Source organism: Girardinichthys multiradiatus, chromosome 14, assembly GCF_021462225.1.
Source record: "Girardinichthys multiradiatus isolate DD_20200921_A chromosome 14, DD_fGirMul_XY1, whole genome shotgun sequence".
NCBI classification, from domain to species: domain Eukaryota; kingdom Metazoa; phylum Chordata; class Actinopteri; order Cyprinodontiformes; family Goodeidae; genus Girardinichthys; species Girardinichthys multiradiatus.
Window position 1 is genome coordinate 30,200,389 of NC_061807.1, and position 19,852 is coordinate 30,220,240.

General features: G+C 40.4%; 1 protein-coding gene and 1 long non-coding RNA gene across 2 annotated transcripts in view; one reads left to right on the forward strand and one right to left on the reverse strand.

Moving 5' to 3' along the window:
• rbpjb (recombination signal binding protein for immunoglobulin kappa J region b) overlaps positions 1–19,069 on the reverse strand; it is a 56,300-nt gene extending 37,231 nt beyond the window's left edge. The window contains exon 1 of the mRNA XM_047385641.1: positions 18,855–19,069. Within this exon, the coding sequence (XP_047241597.1) occupies positions 18,855–18,874 (20 nt within the window). The 5' untranslated portion in view covers positions 18,875–19,069. The remainder of the gene's footprint in view (positions 1–18,854) is intronic.
• Positions 709–5,489, forward strand: LOC124880494. The gene is made up of 2 exons (XR_007041364.1): positions 709–1,240; positions 3,054–5,489. It is a non-coding gene; the product is annotated as an uncharacterized LOC124880494 (long non-coding RNA).
• Positions 19,070–19,852: the final 783 nt, after the last annotated feature.

Below are 19,852 nucleotides of genomic sequence, written 5' to 3' on the forward strand. Positions count from 1 at the left end.
CCTACAGCTAGTTACTGACACCTGCCAACAAAAAGACGCTGATTTGAAGGCAGAAACAGAAAACCACAATCACGAACCGGGGTCCCTACGCTTGTGAATAATAGAAAAAGTGTCTTCTGAGGATTTAAACCTCGCCTCAATTACACAGTGTGGCCCAGGCAAAAATCTGTGGCATCTGAAAGGCAAGAACAGGCTGAGGTTCAAACGCTTCCCAGACTCGACAGAGAAAAAAAAACCTAAAATACGTGGAAACAACAAGTCTCACCAAGTAACTGAATGTGCGTGTCAGTGAAAGAAAGTTGGAAACTCAAGCCTACTGCCTGCATTAGTCCTGGCAGTCTATTGAGAAATACCTGCATACTGATGTCACAGCTCCAAACACACACTCTGCTGCACGGCTCTAACACACTGCAAGCATAAACAACAGGCTTTTCCTTTAATACACACTCACTTCCTCTGCTGCAGTGAAGTTTTTTTCTATATAGCCTGCAGCAAGAGTATCACACACATACATTTCTTTCAGGCCCATGTTTGAACATTAAGAAAAAACATGGTCATAGAAAACTGTCATGTTTGAGCGCTATCTGGATGCATGTTTTAAAGCCTGAGTGCAGATGAGAAACCAAAAGGCATAAATAAGGGAGGAGGAGTAGACCGACACTCCCCCCAGACAGCAACAGGGAGATTGCTGGAGTTAGAGGCTTGCTCAGTGCTTGGCACTGCTGGCCTGACATATGCCAACAGTTTGTAGCAACCTGCAAGGAGTGAGGAGGGCAGAGCTGCTACAAACCATGCCTGTTAGCAAAGTCATGGCTGAAGATTGGCAAGTGTCAGAGAAGAGGAAGTAGCAAACTTAATATCCTGGAATTGGTGAACTAAAGTTGAACCCTAATCCTACAAACACTAATGTCCACTAGGCTGTGATCTGTGCTCTGCTGCAGGAGTTACTGACTGACCTGAGGATTCTAAGCCATTGAGTTGGGAGCCATCACCTTTTCACATCACTGTTGGACCAATGAATAAGGCAGAATGCTCCAAGATGGAGAGGGGCAATATGTGGACGCTCTGCAGAGTATAGGTGAGAAGTTGGTGAACTGGGTGTGTTTTTGTTAAATTTGAGGAAATTTTTACATTTACAAACTTTTCCTCCCGTCTCTACCTGTTTCAACATGTAACAAGTACGTTGGAACAATTCCCGAAGGGCCTTTAATGAGGATCTGCAATTCTGGCGAAATAACAAGTAGGTCCCTATGAAGTTAATCTTTCCCCCAAATCCATTTTATTTTCTTCCTGCAGTTTTTTTCCAGCTTTAATTTTCTCTGAAGCGTACGTTTTAGAATTTCAAACGTTTAACCGGGAAGTGTCCAATCACACGGGTAACAGATAAAACAACAACAGTTTATTTGATTTTATGAACCGTTTGAAAACAGAAAACCACACCTGCACCGATCAGGCTTTTACCGGTACCAATTTTAAGGTTTTCTTTTAAGTCTGATTTCTTTCCGAGGACTAAAATGCATACAAACTTATTTGTGTAAACATTGTTTTAGGTAAACAACTAAGTACTGAATAGAAAAAAAGATCCTGCAGGTTCCATGACAGAGGTTTTGAACATAAATGAAGATTATTGCGACTTATGTATCAACCACATGTCCTCTACCTTTACCGGATTTTTATGAAATTCAGGGGGGGGGGTGTCAACTGTGGATGCATTTAATAAACCTGGACCACACAATCATTAGGTCAGAGCCAATCAAGAGAAATTTGTTTTATTTTCCATTCTTGGCCAACTGATATATGCTTCAGAATTAGAAACTAACAATTTCTGCTGGTGTCAAGCATAGCTCTTGGAGAAAAAGCAAGGGGGCAAAACTGCAATGGAAAGAGCAGAGTTTTAGAAAAATATTCAACTGGAACAGGCCTAGCAATCATTGCATCCTTAAGGGTCCAGAAGAAGTGTATATTGTTCAACTATTTTTCAAGACAGTCAAAAGTGATTAAATATGGGATCAGAATCCCCATTTTAAATTGAATGCGCAAATACAGTAAGTTGCTGCTGCTGATGATGAGCTGGCTCAAGGTTGAGTTGCTGCAGATGGTGGAGGTCTTGTAGGTGCCCAGAGACGTCCCACCAGGGGCAGAATAAAAGGCAGCAATCAATGGTGGGTGTGTGTGTGTGCAGACGTGGGTGGGTCACATCAGCCGGCACTCAAAAAGCATGCACATACACACTAACTGCTCCATCTGTCTTTGACATGGGAGAGCTTAATGACAGAGGCAGAAAAGCCCAGAAGAGAGAGAGAGAAAAAAAAAAAAAAGGTCTCCTCATCCTTCTTTCCTCCCTTCATTTTCCTCCACTCCACCTCTCCCCCTTCTTGACCACACTCTCCAACATCAACCCTCCATATGGAGCACTCAGGACAGACTTTTTGAAATACTCATCTTGGCCTGGCACACAATCAATAAGACCTCTAGACGCGATCCTACTTGTGCATCAGCTCTACACTTTAATGAGTGTAATCTGGCTGAGAGGCTGGAACACACTGAGCAAGTAGGACCTCTACAGCTTCTGCACATATAACATGCTCTGAAAATAAAGTAATGACATTTCCAGTGTGCGCCGTTTATCCAACCGGCATTTCAATATAAACAGCGCGATTCTTCAATGATTCTTTTATCATTTTAGACTCTTTGTGAACCCCACAATTATGACTGGTTATTTCCTTTATGTACAAGGGTAGCATCATAAGGTGTATGGCAGCAACAATAACATGCTCAAAATGTATGTTCTAAAGAAACACTAAACAATACATTCATGCGGTGCCTCGGAAAAGTACGTATTTGATGCCAATGTATTATTTTAGTATTGGGATTTTGTGTGATAGACCAACACAAAGCAGTGGATAACAATGAGGTGAAACATAAAGCATGCATAGTTTTAAAATGCTCTGACATGTTTTGGGTTGATGTTCTGCAAGAACGTGAAACTACGCCATGGTCTCAAGTCTTCTGCCGCTGCTAACATGTTTTCTTTTATGTTGCCCTGTATTCAGCTCCGTTCATCTTCCCATCAACTCGCACCAGCATCACTGTTCCTGCTGAAGACACGCATGTATGATCCTACCATCACTGGAGTGTTCAGGACGATGGGCAATGTTCGTTTTCCACTACTACCAAAAAGCTCCAATTTTGGTGTCATCAGATCAGAGCACACTCTTCCAGAGGTTCGCCGTCTCCTGCGACGTTTGTAGAAACCGTTAACAGGACTTCTTTTGGCTTTCAATGAAAGCTTTCTTCTTGCACCTCTTCCATAAAGGCCAGATTTGTTTAGTGCACGAATAAAAACTGTCCTGTCAACACACTCTCGCACATGAGCTGTGGATCCCTGCAGCTCCTCCACAGTGACCGTGGGGCTATAGGCTGCTGCTATGATTAATGCTTGTTCTTCATGGTGCCTTTTGTTCACAAATGATCTCTAACAAACGTATAAGGCCTTCACGGAACAGCCAAATTTATACTGAGAGGTGGACTCTGTTAATTAGGCGAGGTTTGAAGGCCTTTTGTTGCACTGCATTTTATTTTCGAGCAAAAGGTACAGGAAGCTATAAACATACGCACATCACAATTTAGAGATTTTCTTTTGTGAAAAAAACATAGATCCTTTTTCCGTTAATGCACCGTGTTTGTTTCTGGGTCTATCAAAAAAAATAAAAAATACATTGCAGTTTATGGTTACAAAGTGACAAAAAGTGAAAAACGTTCAAGGGGTATGAGTGCTGTATTTCCAACAGTAGGAGTTCATGATGCCACCACTTGTCCACTCGGGTGTGATTCAAATCGCCATTGCTGGTCCGCAGGTGTAACAGAATACATCCAAAGAGAGGGTCAGATGGTGTACTTGTTGTTGGTTGGTCGATATTAACTACAGTCTTGCATGTATGCCCTTAGGCTCCAGTCAGTCCTTAGAAAACATGCGACCAATTCTGTCTTAGTGTTACTGACCCAAACTGATTTGCCTTAGCTAAAACAGAAAAACAAATCAACAGTACAATATCCTATGCACACGGAGTTTCTCTTGGGCAAAGTGTTGCAGACAAACCCGAAGGAACCTTGTAGGTACGTGTTGTCTGCAGGGTCAAAAAGGTAGTACAGGAAAACAACACACAGACCACAAAGTTCTGGTTAATGTGCGGCCAGCACTCCTCACCTACATTTCACTATCTCTACCTGCATCTGTAACAGGAAACATATCTCTTCACACCTTTTCTAATTTTGCAACATGACAAAAAAAATAGTCCTTCCTTACAACTTTCTTGCACAATGAGCGTGATTTCAACACAACTTCTACATCCAGTCCTGAGGGGGTCCTGCTTATGTAAGCATCTGTACACCAAGTATAATAAGCTAAATATCCAGTTAACTCAAACAACTGTTCAGCCTCTAAATGACGGCCTAGATCCAAACAGTCTTCTCTCACGTCATACACAATAAAAAAAAGTTGGCAATCATAAAAAAAATATGGTACACACTCTCTGAAAAGGACCAATCAGGATCAGGGCAGAGACAAAAAATACTCTAAATAGGGAGTGTAAAAATTGGCAAATGAAGCACATTTTTAAAAGCACAAGTTTGGGGAGTTTTCTATTTCTGAGCCCTCAAAGATGTTCAAAAGTCAGCTGCAATGATCTTGAAAAGCAGCTTGTGCTGGTCAATGGCCCAAGAGTCAAAAAGGCACTTTCCCGAACATTGTTGTGCAGCAAATTAGGCGAGACATTTAAAAGCGATAATCTTCTCAGCACCATACATTTACCCAGAGATTAGATCATGCAATGCTCAGAGAAAACAAAACAAAGAAAAAAAAAAAAAAACTAGAGGCTGCTTCTCTGACCCTGCAGTTCATGATCTCCATAAAAAGATGCTGAAGCTCGACTGATCAAGTCCGGCTCGTCCTCTCTCTAAACATGGCAGCATGCCTTACACTTCTAACGTTACATCTGAAAAACCTCACAAAAATTTCTGAATGAAGGTCCTTCTGACACACAAGACCAAAGCGGAGATGTTTGCGGAGATGAAGCCCTTTCTTTAGAGAAAACCAAACAACATATTAGCACAAACACTTCATACCAACCGCGATTCCTTGGACATGTTGTGCTGCCCCAGGACCTTGGCACAGAGTTCAACAGGAACTATTCTCTATACTGAAATAATCTAAAATCAAATGAGTCCATCTACATGAGGGTGGTTGAAAATAACAATCATAAGTTAAGTTGCTGCCATATCCCAAAGAAATACAAGATGTAAACTTAAGGAACTGAAACAAAGCTGTAAAGATTGGTCCAAAATTCCCCTAGAAATATGTTACAGACTTACAGAGGTTTAACATTTCAATTTACGACTTTTAAACAAGGCTCTACGGGATGCTACACTAGAGGCTGTCATAATTTTCATATGCTGCTTTTTCATTTCTTTTAAATAAAAATAATATTGCATTTTCTCAGTTATAGTTATTTTTAAAACATTAAAATACTTAAGATTGTTTTTAATATATGACAGATAAAGAAAGAAGCGATGGAGGACACGAGCAAGACAATAAGAACAGACAAGGAAGGAAAGACCTTCTTTCCTCGGTCAATAGAAGTATGGAAAAAAGGAAGAAAGGAATGAAAGAAGAACATGAGAGAAAGAAAAGGAATGAATAACCTGTCAAAGCTAGAATGGAAGGAAAAAGGAAGGACATAAGGGAGGAAGGAAGAACCCAGGAAAGATCAAAAGTAGGAAGGAAGGAAGCCAAGAGGGCAACATAGGGTAGGGAAAAAGGAAGGAAGGGAAAAAGATGTATACTAGGAAGAGATGTGACAAGGAATGACAGAAGAAAGGAAGGACAACAGAACACATGGAAGGAATGATGGAGGGGAGGATGCAACATTTAGACACTGTGGTATAGTGGTATAAGGAATAACCTCTGGAAATATTTTTTCCCGCATACACATGTTTTTCCGTACCTATCCACAACTGGAAAAATAGTGAAATCTGATGTTTTCCAGACTGAGTGGGAACCCTGCTAATTTTAAAACGTAAGGAGAACCAGGCAATGCTGATAAGCAAAACATTTGAACTAAAGAAAACTAATGCCTGTTAACCATATTTACACCCTGAGTAAACTATCTGATGCCGCCGGAAAAAATGCATGTCATAACACGCACTATATGATCTCCTAGAATCAGACACTGTTGATCAAAAGACAGTCGAGTGTGACTATAAATGACATGAAAAGAGACAAGGGAGATCTGAACCTTGAATGAACCCCCCAACCCTCTCGCTCTCTCGGCAGAGCTGATGACTCACTTCTAAACAAGAAACAACCTAGGGGGAAACGAGGACGCGCCATCGACCACAACAGTACTATGGTGGCTCCTGTTAGGCTGTGAAACGCTCTTTAGTGCGGCAGGCATGTAGTGGATCTGCTGACGGTGATATTAACCACACCAGCTGCTTTGAGGATCTACTCAGAGATACGGATACATGTGCAGATGTATGAAGCACTAAGTCAACACCTGCCGTCACTCGCCTCCAGCAGGAGAAGAAGATTTAATGTTTTAAAAAGTTTCAACATTTTACTCAAACAAAATGATGCTCGTGTCAATTGATATTAAAGAGAAAAAGCAATTTTAAGGGCTATATTCATGATAAATGTGGTGGACAGGACTGGATTTTATCTGGCAACATGTTTCAAAGTTAAAAACAAAGACATGCCACAGATACATGATGAATGTTAGAAACTATTATTGTTAAAAAACAGTAATAATAAAAAAAAATAATAATAATAATAACAATAATGGTTTTAGTAAATTGTGGCTAAACTTCTAGCAAAAGATCAGAATGATTTGACATTAACAATCATGGCTGCAAAACCATTACTGTGTGAAACTGCTAAAAAGGTCAAGAGGTTATACTTGATTTAAATACATTTTGAACTTGTTCTAATTTCTAATTTTCTTCTTTAAATAGTTGAGTCATGTTTTCCTTTTTTAATGTAGTCAACACCCTATAACTGGCACCATCTTGTTGAACTCCTATTTTCAGAAAAGCAAAATGATATTTCTTGCATTTATTTCAAACACCTTTATTTTATTGACCTTATATTTGTGGAACAATAACATTAGCAAGCCAGTGTATTAGGTCAATAATTAATTAAGAATATTATATTATTATTATCTAACCATTTTAAAGAAACAGACTAATATTTTTTCACACGCAGCTTGAGAAGCATAAACGATGATCAAACCACTCGGATTTTACAACAGTTTGTCAACATAGAAAACTTAAAAACGTAAATGTCCAAACGCGGGTTTCAATGTAAGAATGCGCTGGGGTGGCTGGAGTTTTCACAAAGTAACAGCATATAGTATAACAAAGGAGACTGCCCCTCCCCCACCAGTTGCTGCACATTGCCAGCCAGCTTGCTTGGAAAAAGCTCGACTAATTAACCAGCTAATATTAGCATGTTGTATTTTCCTTAAAAAGGTATAATATTCAGCGTAATAAGCATGTTTATACAAAATTATGACATTTAATGGGTTTAATTTTATATTTTTGATTAAGGCTATGTAATAAAAATCCAAATATAAATGTTATAAATAACATGATTAGAACTATAATAATCAAGATGTTCGATCATTATGGCTTTAGATGTGTTTTACTCAGTTGTGACCAAAACTGGACAAATCATAATCACAATTTGTCATGGTATTATTATAAAGCTGATGTTTGCCTTTAGGCTCTGTGGCTTGTTTAGATTAAATGCAAACTCTAAAAATGAAACAATTTCCTACACTATTGATTATTCTGCCAACTACCAGGAAAGATTTAACACTGTTGCAGCTCTACGAGACAGCGAGAGCCTAAATTTAGGCGCAGTTTCTGGGCATTTATCAAAGTGACCACCGTCTTGCCCTGCCCTTGCCACAAAGGCACTGGCTGTACTGCAGTCAGAGAGAGGAGGCAAAAAAAAAAAGTATAGGAAACCAAATTCCTGGCAGAACCAGAGAGAGGGAGAGTGACCTTTAGCCCACATGCTGAGAGACGATCCTAAGCAAACCAAATGTTCAGACCACGCTGTGTTTTTGTGTATAAATGCAGTTTAGCAATGAGTATGATGGCTCAGGGCGACTGTCTGGTTTCATGATGGGGAAAGGAGGATGTTGTTCCTGCTGCTTGTTCCTCTTCAAACCACGCTATCCACGTGAGCAGTTTCTGAAATTTTTCCCCACATCCACACAGATTTGATAAAAACACATTTCGATGTATAACTCTACAAACATGTGGCGTGTGATGGCAATGTCTTTTTCACCCCTTTGGAGGAGAAGCTATGCTGGGGACTACTTTGGGTAAACCAGAGAATTCAAAACCAGGTCAATGTTGTTCCATGAGCTCATCTGAAAACCTCACATGCATTCCCCAGCAGCGCTTCAAAAATCTTTCAAACAGCGGACAGCAACATCATGCTGCAGCCACAAGTGCAAGACGATCAACCACAACCTAAACAGCCCTCTCATTAAGTTAAAAAAAGGCATTGTTTGCACGACCACAATCCGACATTTCTACAAAACAGCACACACGTCCACTGCTTCATTGTGATTCTATGCAAAGGCCAAAACCTCCTGACGTCAACAGCCACAGGAATGCCACCAGGCGGATTCTTCAGTCAAAAGTCTCCACCAGCCTCGGTTAAACAAGCAGACAATGCGAAGAAAACATTTTGCAGATAACAGCTTTCCCTTCCTGGAATCTCAGCCTCCTTTCCTTCTGTTCTTTTTTTCCCCCGGCTGCATTTTCATGACACTTGATAACTCTGCTGGTTGCTCTTACTTTTGCAGAGAACGGAGAATCCAGACTTTCTAATCTCCCCTCAGGGCTGCCATCACTTGGCTGGGCTGATGCCAGCAGCGGTCTCGCTGGAAGATGGCTTGCAGATATATCGCAGGCTGAAATATGATTTCAGAGCTAAAAAACTAACAAATGTGCACTGCTACTTTACAGCATATCATTACAGGAAAATAAGCAGCAGTACACACCAAAATAAGATTTGACTAAATTAGCACAAAATCTCATAGCTACATAATTCACAAAGCGCAATGTGTTTTACTGAGATTTTGTGTGATAGTTCAACAAGTAAACTTCATCGGGAAGGAAAACACACATGGTTTGTCCTATTTTTTAGGTATTTAGAAATAAAATGATAAACATTGTGAAAAAAAGTGTGGAGTGCATTTCGCTGCAACTTCAGCTGCGAGTCTTTTGGAGTACGCAGCCAGTCTTTGCATGTCGGGAGGCTGAAACTTTTACCCGTTCTTTGCTCTCCATCCAATCTGTTCATGGTCAGATTGGATGGAGAGTGTTGCTGCAGATTCAGATTTTTATACAAACAAGTCCACCGTAGCTCTTAGTGTACATTTAAAGTAGTGAAGTCGTTCTCCTGCAAGGTGAACATCTGCCTCAGTCAGCCCAGTTTTCTTCCCCTACGCTGTCCTGTCTTTAATTCCATCCATCTTTCCATCAACGCAAAGCAGCTTCTCTGTCGGCGCTGAAGAAAATCTCTCCCACAGCATAATACTGCCACCAATATGTTATACCATTGGGTCAGTGGTTCAGGGTGATGGGCAGTGTTAATTTTCTTCCACATGTAGCATTTTTGTTTGAAGACCAGAAAGCTTGATTTTGGTCTCACGCAACCAGAGAACCTTATTCCACATATTTGCTGTGTTTATGACGAACATCTAACAGAATTTCTTCTGGTCTTCTTCGTGCCACTTTCCATAAAGCCCAGATTGTTGGAGTGCACACTAATAGTCAAATTCTACCACCCGAGCTGGATTTCTCTGCTGCTCCTCCAGAGTTACAACCTTTTGGCCGTTAATACGTCTGTGCCCAGAATATACCTAGAAATGCTGAAAGCCATATGTACTTTTTCTTCCACCACAGAATTGTTTTACTTTGTTTTGGTCTATTACATAAAATCCCAATAAAATACAATAAAATTTGTGGCTGTAACGTAACAAAATGTGGAAAACTTCAAGGTGTATGAATACGTTTGCAAGGAAGTATATTTTGCTAGCTGAGCATTACTAAGATCTACATGATAGGCTGTAATAAAAAAGAGCAAAAACACCCTTAAAAAGTATATTTAATCAGTCTTTTGGCACAGAGCAGGTAGGTTAGTGTCGAGGTTATCAACAGACATTATACAAGGCCACTAACAGCCCCAGGGGCTATAAGCTTTGTTTGTGTAAGGTTTAGCATGTGGTGGCTTACTGCTCTACCCCTCCCCACTTATCTTCTGCAGTAATAGTGGCAGTTGCTCACAACTTGGAGGTGGTGTCATTAGGGGTTTTCCCAGTATGGGAGATCCTGTATATATAGAGCCGTTCTCCAAATGTTTGAACAGGGCCTGTGTTATTGTCTGTCGACATTAAGACGAGAACAAAAGCGTCAGCTCAGTTACAACCCTGACTGAGGATTTAATTGAACTGATGTTATATTCAACAGACGGCGAGCTTTCTCATGCACGTCCTTCTTTTTCAGCTAAAAACTGCGGTCACTGTTTTTTCCTCTTCATGTCAGCCGCTCCAAAATAGGAAGTAGGTAAGAGAAAAGTCGGCTACCAAAGTCAGATGAGGGAGCACCGGCTTGTGTTTTGTGAATGAAATATCCTGAATGCGGAGGGATGACGGGGGGAAAACTGCTGACAGAGTAGAAAGTGCCATCCCCTTGGTGAAACTGCAAAATCACCGTAAAACAGCAAAGGAATGGAGTACGGGGAAGTTCTCTGCGATTATGAGGAAAGTCTGCTGGAAGCTGAATGTAGGAAAGTCAAAGAAGTATTCCAAAACAACTGTCGACGCAGACCTGAATACTTCTGCTGTGCTGACTTGTTCGTTTTCTGTCTAAACCAAGCAGTGAAACAGATGCCAACAGCAACACAGAAAGGACTTGAGACTCTAGAAAACATGATGGCAGGTCTGCTTTTAAAAACCACAAAGTATTTAAATGTTGCCTTAAATTTGTTCCATAACATCCTTACCAAACCCCAACAAAACCTTTTTAGCACAGATGCATAAATGCCCTTGTTCCTGTATTTTTGATCTACTATGCTTCCCCTAACTTGAAACGATTAAATTCGGGGTGCAGCACGTGGCAGTAGCGTTCGCACCCCGTATATGGAGGCCTCGGTTCTCAAAGCAGCCGTCCCGGGTTCAAATCTTGAGCCCGGACACCTATGCTGCACGTCTTCCCCCTGTCTCTACCCAAAACGGTAAGAAAAAGAAACAACAGAATACATCTTTAACCAGAACTGCAAGCAGATATGAAAGGTGTGTTCAAGCCCTCCTTCCCAACTTACTGATGCTCACATCAGTAAGTGTTTAGGGGAGTTAGCTTCTTGTTTTTAACGCCACTTACTGTTCAGTTGACAGTGATCTTTTTAATTGTCCTTTTATTTACCTCCTAAAGAAATATATATACACAAGCTGATAGAACTAATGAGAAGCTATTATAACTGTGTAATGACCAAGTCCGTGTGTGGTATGAGCACTTAGTGCCAATATGTAACATGTAGGTATGAGCAAAACTTTGTGATTTTATAGACAATGTGTGTTAAAAACAATCACACAATTTCACTGCAATTGCAAAAATATATTCCAAGATAAAAGCATCAACTTATATTACAAACTTATATAAACCTTAAGTGTAAGACTAGAGTGTTTTAGTGTGTCAAATGTTTAGATCCATTCGAGGAATATAGCCCAACTATCTCAGCTCATCTGGACAAAACAGCAACTATTTTGTGATTATTACAAAGTTTGTGATTAGATTTAGTTTTCTGTTTACAAGTTATTCCCACTTTGGTCAGTTATTATCATACTTCCCTGAATGATTATACACTGCTCAAAAAAATAAAGGGAACACTTAAACATCACAATATAACTCCAAGTAGATCAAACTTCTGTGAAATCAAACTGTCCACTTAGGAAGCAACACTGATTGACAATCGATTTCACATGTTGTTGTTCAAATGGAAAAGACAACAGGGGGAAATCTTTGGCGATGAGCAAGACACTCAATAAAGGAGTGGTTCTGCAGGTGGGGACCACAGACCACTTCTCAGTACCGATGCTTTCTGGCTGATGTTTTGGTCACTTTTGAATGTTGGTGGTGCTTTCATACTCGTGGTAGCATGAGACGGACTCTACAACCCACACAAGTGGCTCAGGTAGTGCAGCTCATCCAGGATGGCACATCAATGCTGGGAGGCCACACACAATACTGAGCCTCATTTTGACTTGTTTTTAGGACATTACGTCAAAGTTGGATCAGCCAGGCCTCCATTGGTTAATAAATTTGATTTCCATTGATGATTTTTGTGTGATTTTGTTGTCAGCACATTCAATGTTGTAGAGAACAAAGTATTCAATGAGAATATTTCATTCATTCAGATCTAGGATGTGTTATTTGAGTGTTCCCTTTATTTTTTTGAGCAGTGTACAATCTTCTGCAGTTTATAACACCCTCTACAGTTGGATGTTTGGAAAACTGACAGAACTACATCACTATCATGTTTCCACTCAGGGATATCATTCAGTTATCTGTTAGGATGACCTGAGATGTGCCCATTCAAACTTTAAGCAAGCTAGTAATGAGACTTTTCCCATGCATAACTCTCCTACATTTTCAAATTTCTAAAAATGGCAAATTTATGTTTTACTTGTTTTCATCTGTAGAGTAGAAACACACATTTCTAGGCTATTCAAGCCTTAAGGAGAACATTTCATCAGAAGGTTTTGCAGGTTTTTTGGGCAGGGACTGAGCCCAGGTTGCAAGGGAAATTCCCTTTTTTTAGGCTGCAATATGAGATTAATCGGACAAGAAAAATAATGAAAAACAGAGCAGCTATAGCAGGCACCCCTGGATGCATAGAAATGCAGTTGCTTGGACATTAATAAACAGAGCAGTTTCCTACACACAGTAGGAAAGTATAAGTGCAGGTACAAGCTGTACTATGTCAGAATATCTAACTGGGTGCATGCTTAAGCAGATGGCTAAGGAGCAAGAATGAGGAGTGCCAAGCCGGCAACTAACCAACACAAATTACACAAAAATGTGCATTTCTATCCCCCAGGGGCGTCTCCTGGAGCCGTTCCTCCTGAGACAAACAGCTGTAATAGGCAAAGCAGAAAATAAAGACACTGAGTCAACTTGGGTGTGTGTGTGGTGCTTTAACGGGCCCTTTCTCACTTGACCAAACAAGTTGAATCTGAAACCTGAACGAAACTACACGCCTCAGGGAGGAGGGGGGATTTCAGTCATGTGAAGTAACAGATATGTATGAACTCCCAAAACAATGGGCCACTGTATGAACTAAATAAATCCCCCTAAAGTTGTCATGACAAATTTGCTTTGCCTGTGGTTTTTGCTTTTGATTTTTGCACTCGCACAACTCCAAACTCCTACCCGCCTACCACATGCCACACACTTCGAAGATTTTCACAGCTTTGGATGGACAGAGCCAGTACAGCCATGAAAGCTGCAGGATGCTGAGGTGATGCGCAGATCATGTAGCTTCCATCAAGACAGATGTTTACCCGTCCTTCAGTACTGTGGGTAAGGTTGCTGACTGTGTGTGTGTTCACATGAGTGGACGTGAGGTGGTTGCTTTGAGTGGTGGAGTTCTGGGGATTGACTGAGCATGCGTTTTAACTCTCATCTGAGCCTTTGCCACCATAAAGGTCAGCGCTTCGACATCTGCTGCTCTCTCTGAATCTTTCCTTTTATAAAAGGACGCAGGGAAGAGGAGATGACCCCAGGGAATGGATGCGCACACATCAACTTTAATGTGGAGACACTCACACTCACCAGATCAGATCAAAACAACCCCAGAAGCCCCTAAACCACACGCTCACAGTAATAAATACACGTAGACGAGTGTCGCAAAGACACGCTGGGTAGTATTGTTACACCAGAACAGATTCTTGGCTTTTGTCCTGAAAGGCCATTTTTTTGAGGCGGGGGGTTGAGCTAAATGGAATCCCATCCCCGAGGGGCACGGTGAAGGCAGCGCGGTGTTGAAATAAGTGATTCATGCTTTTATCATCTCAGGTGAACAGTGCTGCTCTTTCAACTACACAATCAGTTGCAACAGAAAACAATGTGGGGAAAGGAAAACACAAAGTCAACGCCGTTAATTTTCATTTTTGTCCCTTGCTTGTTATGCACACAGAGGACAGGAGTCCAGCGAGTTTAAAAAGTGGGTATGAGCACAATTTACTCAGACCACCAAAGTATTAAGCCATAAGAAAGATGCTGTTCTGTGCCTCGGCCAGAGATAGATGATACAACGCAAAAGAAAACCAATATATGCCAATTAACCCCCCAACAATTGCCTTATTTATATATTTTAAAATATTGACTTTTGCCTTCAGAAAATAGAGTTTTCGGGCTTCCTATCCCTTTTGTTTTTCTAATGGAATGGACACACAGCTACAGACTTCTTAGTCTTAAATACACTAAAATCTAGCAGTCTGCACAAGTACTAGGCTAATTCTAGCTTGTTAACTCTCCGTTTTGGTGAGAGTTGTTGATAATTCAGCTCGTAACATGCTTCAACGTGGTTCCAGTAAACTGAGTGCAAAAAGCTGTTCTCCTGCTCCATAGTCTTAGCACTTTGCTTTGAACATTATAACATTTAGTGAGCAGAATTTCAGCTGCTCTCTGGACAGCTCTCCTAGACATGGGCTGCTGTCTGAGCATGGAGCAGATACCATCACACAGACAAGCAGCCAAATACAGTCTGTCTGACACTGGAAACATATATGAAAATGGAGAACAACAGACGTCGGGGAAACCCCAGATTTGCTAGACTGACAGAATAATGTGCACTGCAGATATAGCTGCAAGCCGTGCACTTAAAAAGGGTTCTGATTGTGATGTTAAAAAACTGATTGCAGAACACAGGTTGCTAGCCAACGCTAGCAGTCCAAATCCAACAACAGGGGTAGGGGGTTGAGTTTAGTCAGGGACGACACACATCATTTAAGATCGCCTTCATCAGGACTGTGAGCAGATAGGTGGGATCAGAACATCATTACTGTTTATGCTCAACTTTTTCCAAATCAACCCAAAATGTCTCCAGCTCGTGCTGAAGAGGAGTCCCTATGGTGAACACTATATAGAGGACCTTCTAGTGGCAAACCAAACATCATTAAAATGGAATTGTTTTATAAAGTCTGCATTGGTAGTAAAAAAGTAAAAGATAAAACATCAGCGCTGAGTCACAGTTCAGACTCTAACATAACAGACTGACACTTTAAAAATGTATCTGTGTACAATAAAAAAAATTTTTTTTTTAAATCACCTGCAGCTTTTCTACAACATGTACAAGAAGTTGTAATCCCATTATCAGCCCAGTACTGCTGGAGCTCCTCCCCATGTCAGACCAATAACATTCAGTATGAGAGGGCAACAGAGTACTTCTAGGCTGTCTGATGTCTCCAACCGTTGCTGTGAGCAAAGTCTACTATGAGTTCAGGAGGACCCTTATGGCGTTTTAATTTTCTGTTACACCCCTCTCAGCCACGCACACAACCACAACATTTTGTTCTTCCACGCTGACCCCAAGCGCCCCCCACCCCCAACTTCATTCACAGGAAAACACAGTCAAACACATGAATCTGCTGATATCATCTGGACAGGTGGTCAGCCACCCAGACCTGACCTCCCTGCCCCCTTACCAGCCCCCTCCTCTCTCTAAAACCCACCGAACGAAATCAGATCAGCTCTGCTGGAAAGCCCCAAATGAACATGCACGGCAAACTACCCCCTTCCCATCCATCCACACACAGTCACACACACATCTCTAAGCAGGCCTGCAAATGTCTGTCACCCACCAAGCTGTCTATGGAGATTAGTGCCTAAACAGAGCCAAAAAATTGGAAGATATATGACTAATGTGACGGGGGAAAAAAAAATTTGGTGGGCTTTTTTTTTGCCAAAAGTAGCCAATTAGCTCATTTTAACTTGGCCCTGGTTTAAAGTTATGATCTAAAATATAGATTACCTGCTCCATTGCTATAACATGGATTATGATTACAAAATAGGTTCTGCCAGCTCTATAAACCAGAGCTCAAATTAAAAACACATACTTTTGCAGGTGTATTGAGTATATAATATTACCATTATGAGGTCCCTAAGATTTCTGTGATGTGGAAAACAGTGGAACAGTCAATATGTGAATTTATAGCCTACTTTTGACTGCAGTCTCCCACAACCATCATACATCTCATCTCCCAAACAGGGACAGCCACTGCAAAGAAGCCAGCTGAAGTAAGTTCAAGTGTATTTTCATCACACTGTTTCATATTTGTTAGTCTCATTTTGTTTTGCAAATTCTCTTCAATGATCCCAATGACTAATACTAAAATGAACATTAGTGTTTATAAAAACAATCTGTCCACAAAGGTTGAACGTAACTTCAGTGTTTCTGTTACTCAAAAACTCCATGTTGAAAGATGACTTGTATCAGTTTCCTGCCATCCAAATAAGTAGTTGTTTCAGCAGCAGGATTTAAGGGGAGTCGGAACAGTTGCCTTAGACAAACCATTGTTAGTTTTAGCAAAGTAAGAAGCAGACTGCTGCTATAGAGATTTTTTTATGAGTAAAGGGTAAATTAATATTAGTTTTTTCTTGAAATGCACATCCTTATGATGTGTTCAGCAAAGACTTATTTTAGCAATCAAAGCTAACTTATGGAAACTGAATAATTTATGTGGTAAAACAGTCAGGTCGTTGGAAAACTAATATAAAAAAGGCCAGAGCTTTAAATTCTTTAGTCTCCTGTGAAATACATGAAGTACTTATTCCACAAAAACAGTTCAATATGTTTTTAATACGTGAAATGGTGGTGGGAAAATTTGGGAAAACACAACCTTTCTAAAGCACTTAACCTTTCTAAAGGCCTTTGCTTAGATTTCTTTATATAGAATTAACTTGGGATGTTACAAACGTGTTTAAATTTTATTCATGAATCATAATTAAGACACCTGAGATAAAAAAAAACTCCTGTTATATTGTTATTCACACTATAGATGTCTCCAATTACATGCGTTTCAAGAAAAAAAAAAGAGGTGAAAACAGGGGTGTTATGAATTGTAAAATTTTCCCAAAACTGGCCATACATGAGTAATGACTAAAGAAAATTTCTAAAGCATACCCCTTAATGGTTATCATCTATCTAGATGAGGCAGGTGTTACCAGACAGATTTTAATAATGCCAGCAATTTCAACAGTCCTACTGTAAATTGTGTTACGACATTTAGGTCTATTCCTAGCTAAGTCAACGGCTGCTGTTTGTGCTTCCATCACTTCCTGGAGTGTATGTTACTGGCAGAGCCGTTCCCTCAAAATTAGCTTTTTTATTTGCTACGGCGGGTTAATGTTTCAAGAGTCCCTGTTTAAAGTAAACATACCCTGAATATCATTCATTATTTTATTTTTTATTCCTGATCTGGTCGAGGCTTATTATTAAAGCCATGTTTGTAGAATTTATTTATTATTAGTCTATTAAATAAGGTTTTCAAGTAGCTTTACCCAAAGTCAACTGTTTTGGGGAGTGATCGCATGCTCAGATTTTCCAGTGCAAGGTCCAATCAGAAATTGTAAATACTTTATAGCTTATTTTCAGGATTTAACTACAATGCTTCATTTGATAAAGAAAGCAAGCTGAACATAAACGGCTTTTGAAATGCGGTAGCAGTCTAAATTTGTAATTTACATAAATGTCCTTAGTATCATTTTTTTTTTCATGATCATTCATAAATTGTATGTTCAGATATAGAGCTATTTTAGAAAATATAAAAACTGCTCTGATATGGCCCTAAATAACCCTTCGTTTTTGATGTAAACAGTAGTCAGCAGAAAAAACAACAACCCTGACTCACACGGAAAGCTGTGGCATGAATATAGTTATTAAACCAGCATTTTACATGAGAAACTTAACAAGGCATGTTAGCCAGATTTACCCTTAAGCGATGTCTACTTGGGGTATGCAGACATACACCTAGATGTAGTTTTCATTACATCTAGATCGCAGTTAAATGCTACTTTTAGTTGAGAGTTGAGGAGAACTGATTTAAAGTAGGCGTTATTCAATACGTGTTGTAGGTTTGAGCAGAAATATACACAGCTAGTACGCTATGCAAAGCTAACATTATATTAGGGCATAAAAACAAACAAAAATTGATTAAAAAACACTACCAAGAGGATACACAGATCACAAAGCAGCAACGTGTTTCAGCTAGCGTTCATTATCGGACAGCTAGCCAATTCGTAACCGTGCTGCCCGGCTAGCTGCTGACCACGTTTCGAAAACAAATACAAGCGCTGAATATTTGTGTTTCCCCGTTAAAATGTTGCAGAAGGAACGTGGGTTGTTGTGGGTTTCATTGTTTTAAAACACACGCTTTTACCGGCTGTGTTTAGCCCCACGGGCTAGCAAGCCTGCTAACAGCTCTCCGTTGTTTGGCAGAAAAGACCACCGGGCGTGAAGTGACGCTAAGCGGGGGGCTAGCTCACCAAACACCGCGGTAACAACAGTCAGCTCAGTCAAGTACCGATAACTGCTCGAATAGGAGGGAAAACACCCTCACTGAAACACATGTACACTTTCTAAACACCGACTCATCATAAAAACACTTTATAACATCCAACTAAAACGGTGCGGACATAAAACTGAGCTATTTCATCCCTGTAAGTTGTTTTCTGCTTAACTCAGCTCCCCACCGCCAGCCCCGATTCTTCAGACTCACCCTGTCACAACAGGCGCCATCTTCCACAAACTCTCACCAAAACTCCAATACTCGCGATATCCCTTCTCTCTCCGACAGCCCAACAATCCGCCGAGACAACAGAAGCAGACTGGAGGTGTAGGGATGACGGAGACTGAGAGAAAAAGAGGTGGGTGACGAAGACTGAGAAAAAGGGGGAGGGGAGGAGGGAGGCAGCGGATAACAGCAACACACTGAAGAGAGAGAGAGAGCGAAAAGGGCAGAGACGCCACAACAACAGGCGTGGGAAACTTCAGAAGTAACGCGAGATTTGGAAAACTCTCACAATAGGGGAGCACTGAGACAGCGCCGTCTTCACGCGAGACATGCATTGAAGTGGAGTAGTTGTTTATCTTGTGGCGCTGTAATACTATTCCCACGTGTGTACTGGGTAATAAATTACAGCACCGATCGGTTGAAGGAAGAGAACCGCTCCCACGCACATTGTCTTATATGAACCTGGTCCTCTCATGACAGATTGCTATCGTGTTGTTAAAGCCATTGTGATATTATTAGCCCTGATGCGGCACATTCTAAAAAGAAAAACATTGCAATGTTTCATACATTAATTTTTATCATATTAAAAATTCATATACATAAAATTCAAAAGATTTTATCCATTAATAGGACGGGAAAAGGTAGATCAAAACCTGTCTACCTATCACCCTTGGCGGTAATGGCTGCCATCAAGCATTACTGTCAGTCATCCAGGTCTTGACAATCCTAAGAGCTGCAGTAGAAAGCAACTGAACTTTCTTGTTTCTTGATGATGTTTCACCACTCATGCAAAAGGCATTTACAGATCGGTAGAAGACAAAAATGAATTAAAATATTTTGCTTTTCTTATTTTACTAAATGTTAATTTTTTTAGCAATATTTATTTTCTAGCATTTGTTATTATTTTTTTCCTTTTTTAGTCTTCTGCTTTAAAACATAAGTTTTCCCACTTTGTTTTACCAAAAACCTTTCATGTGCTGAAT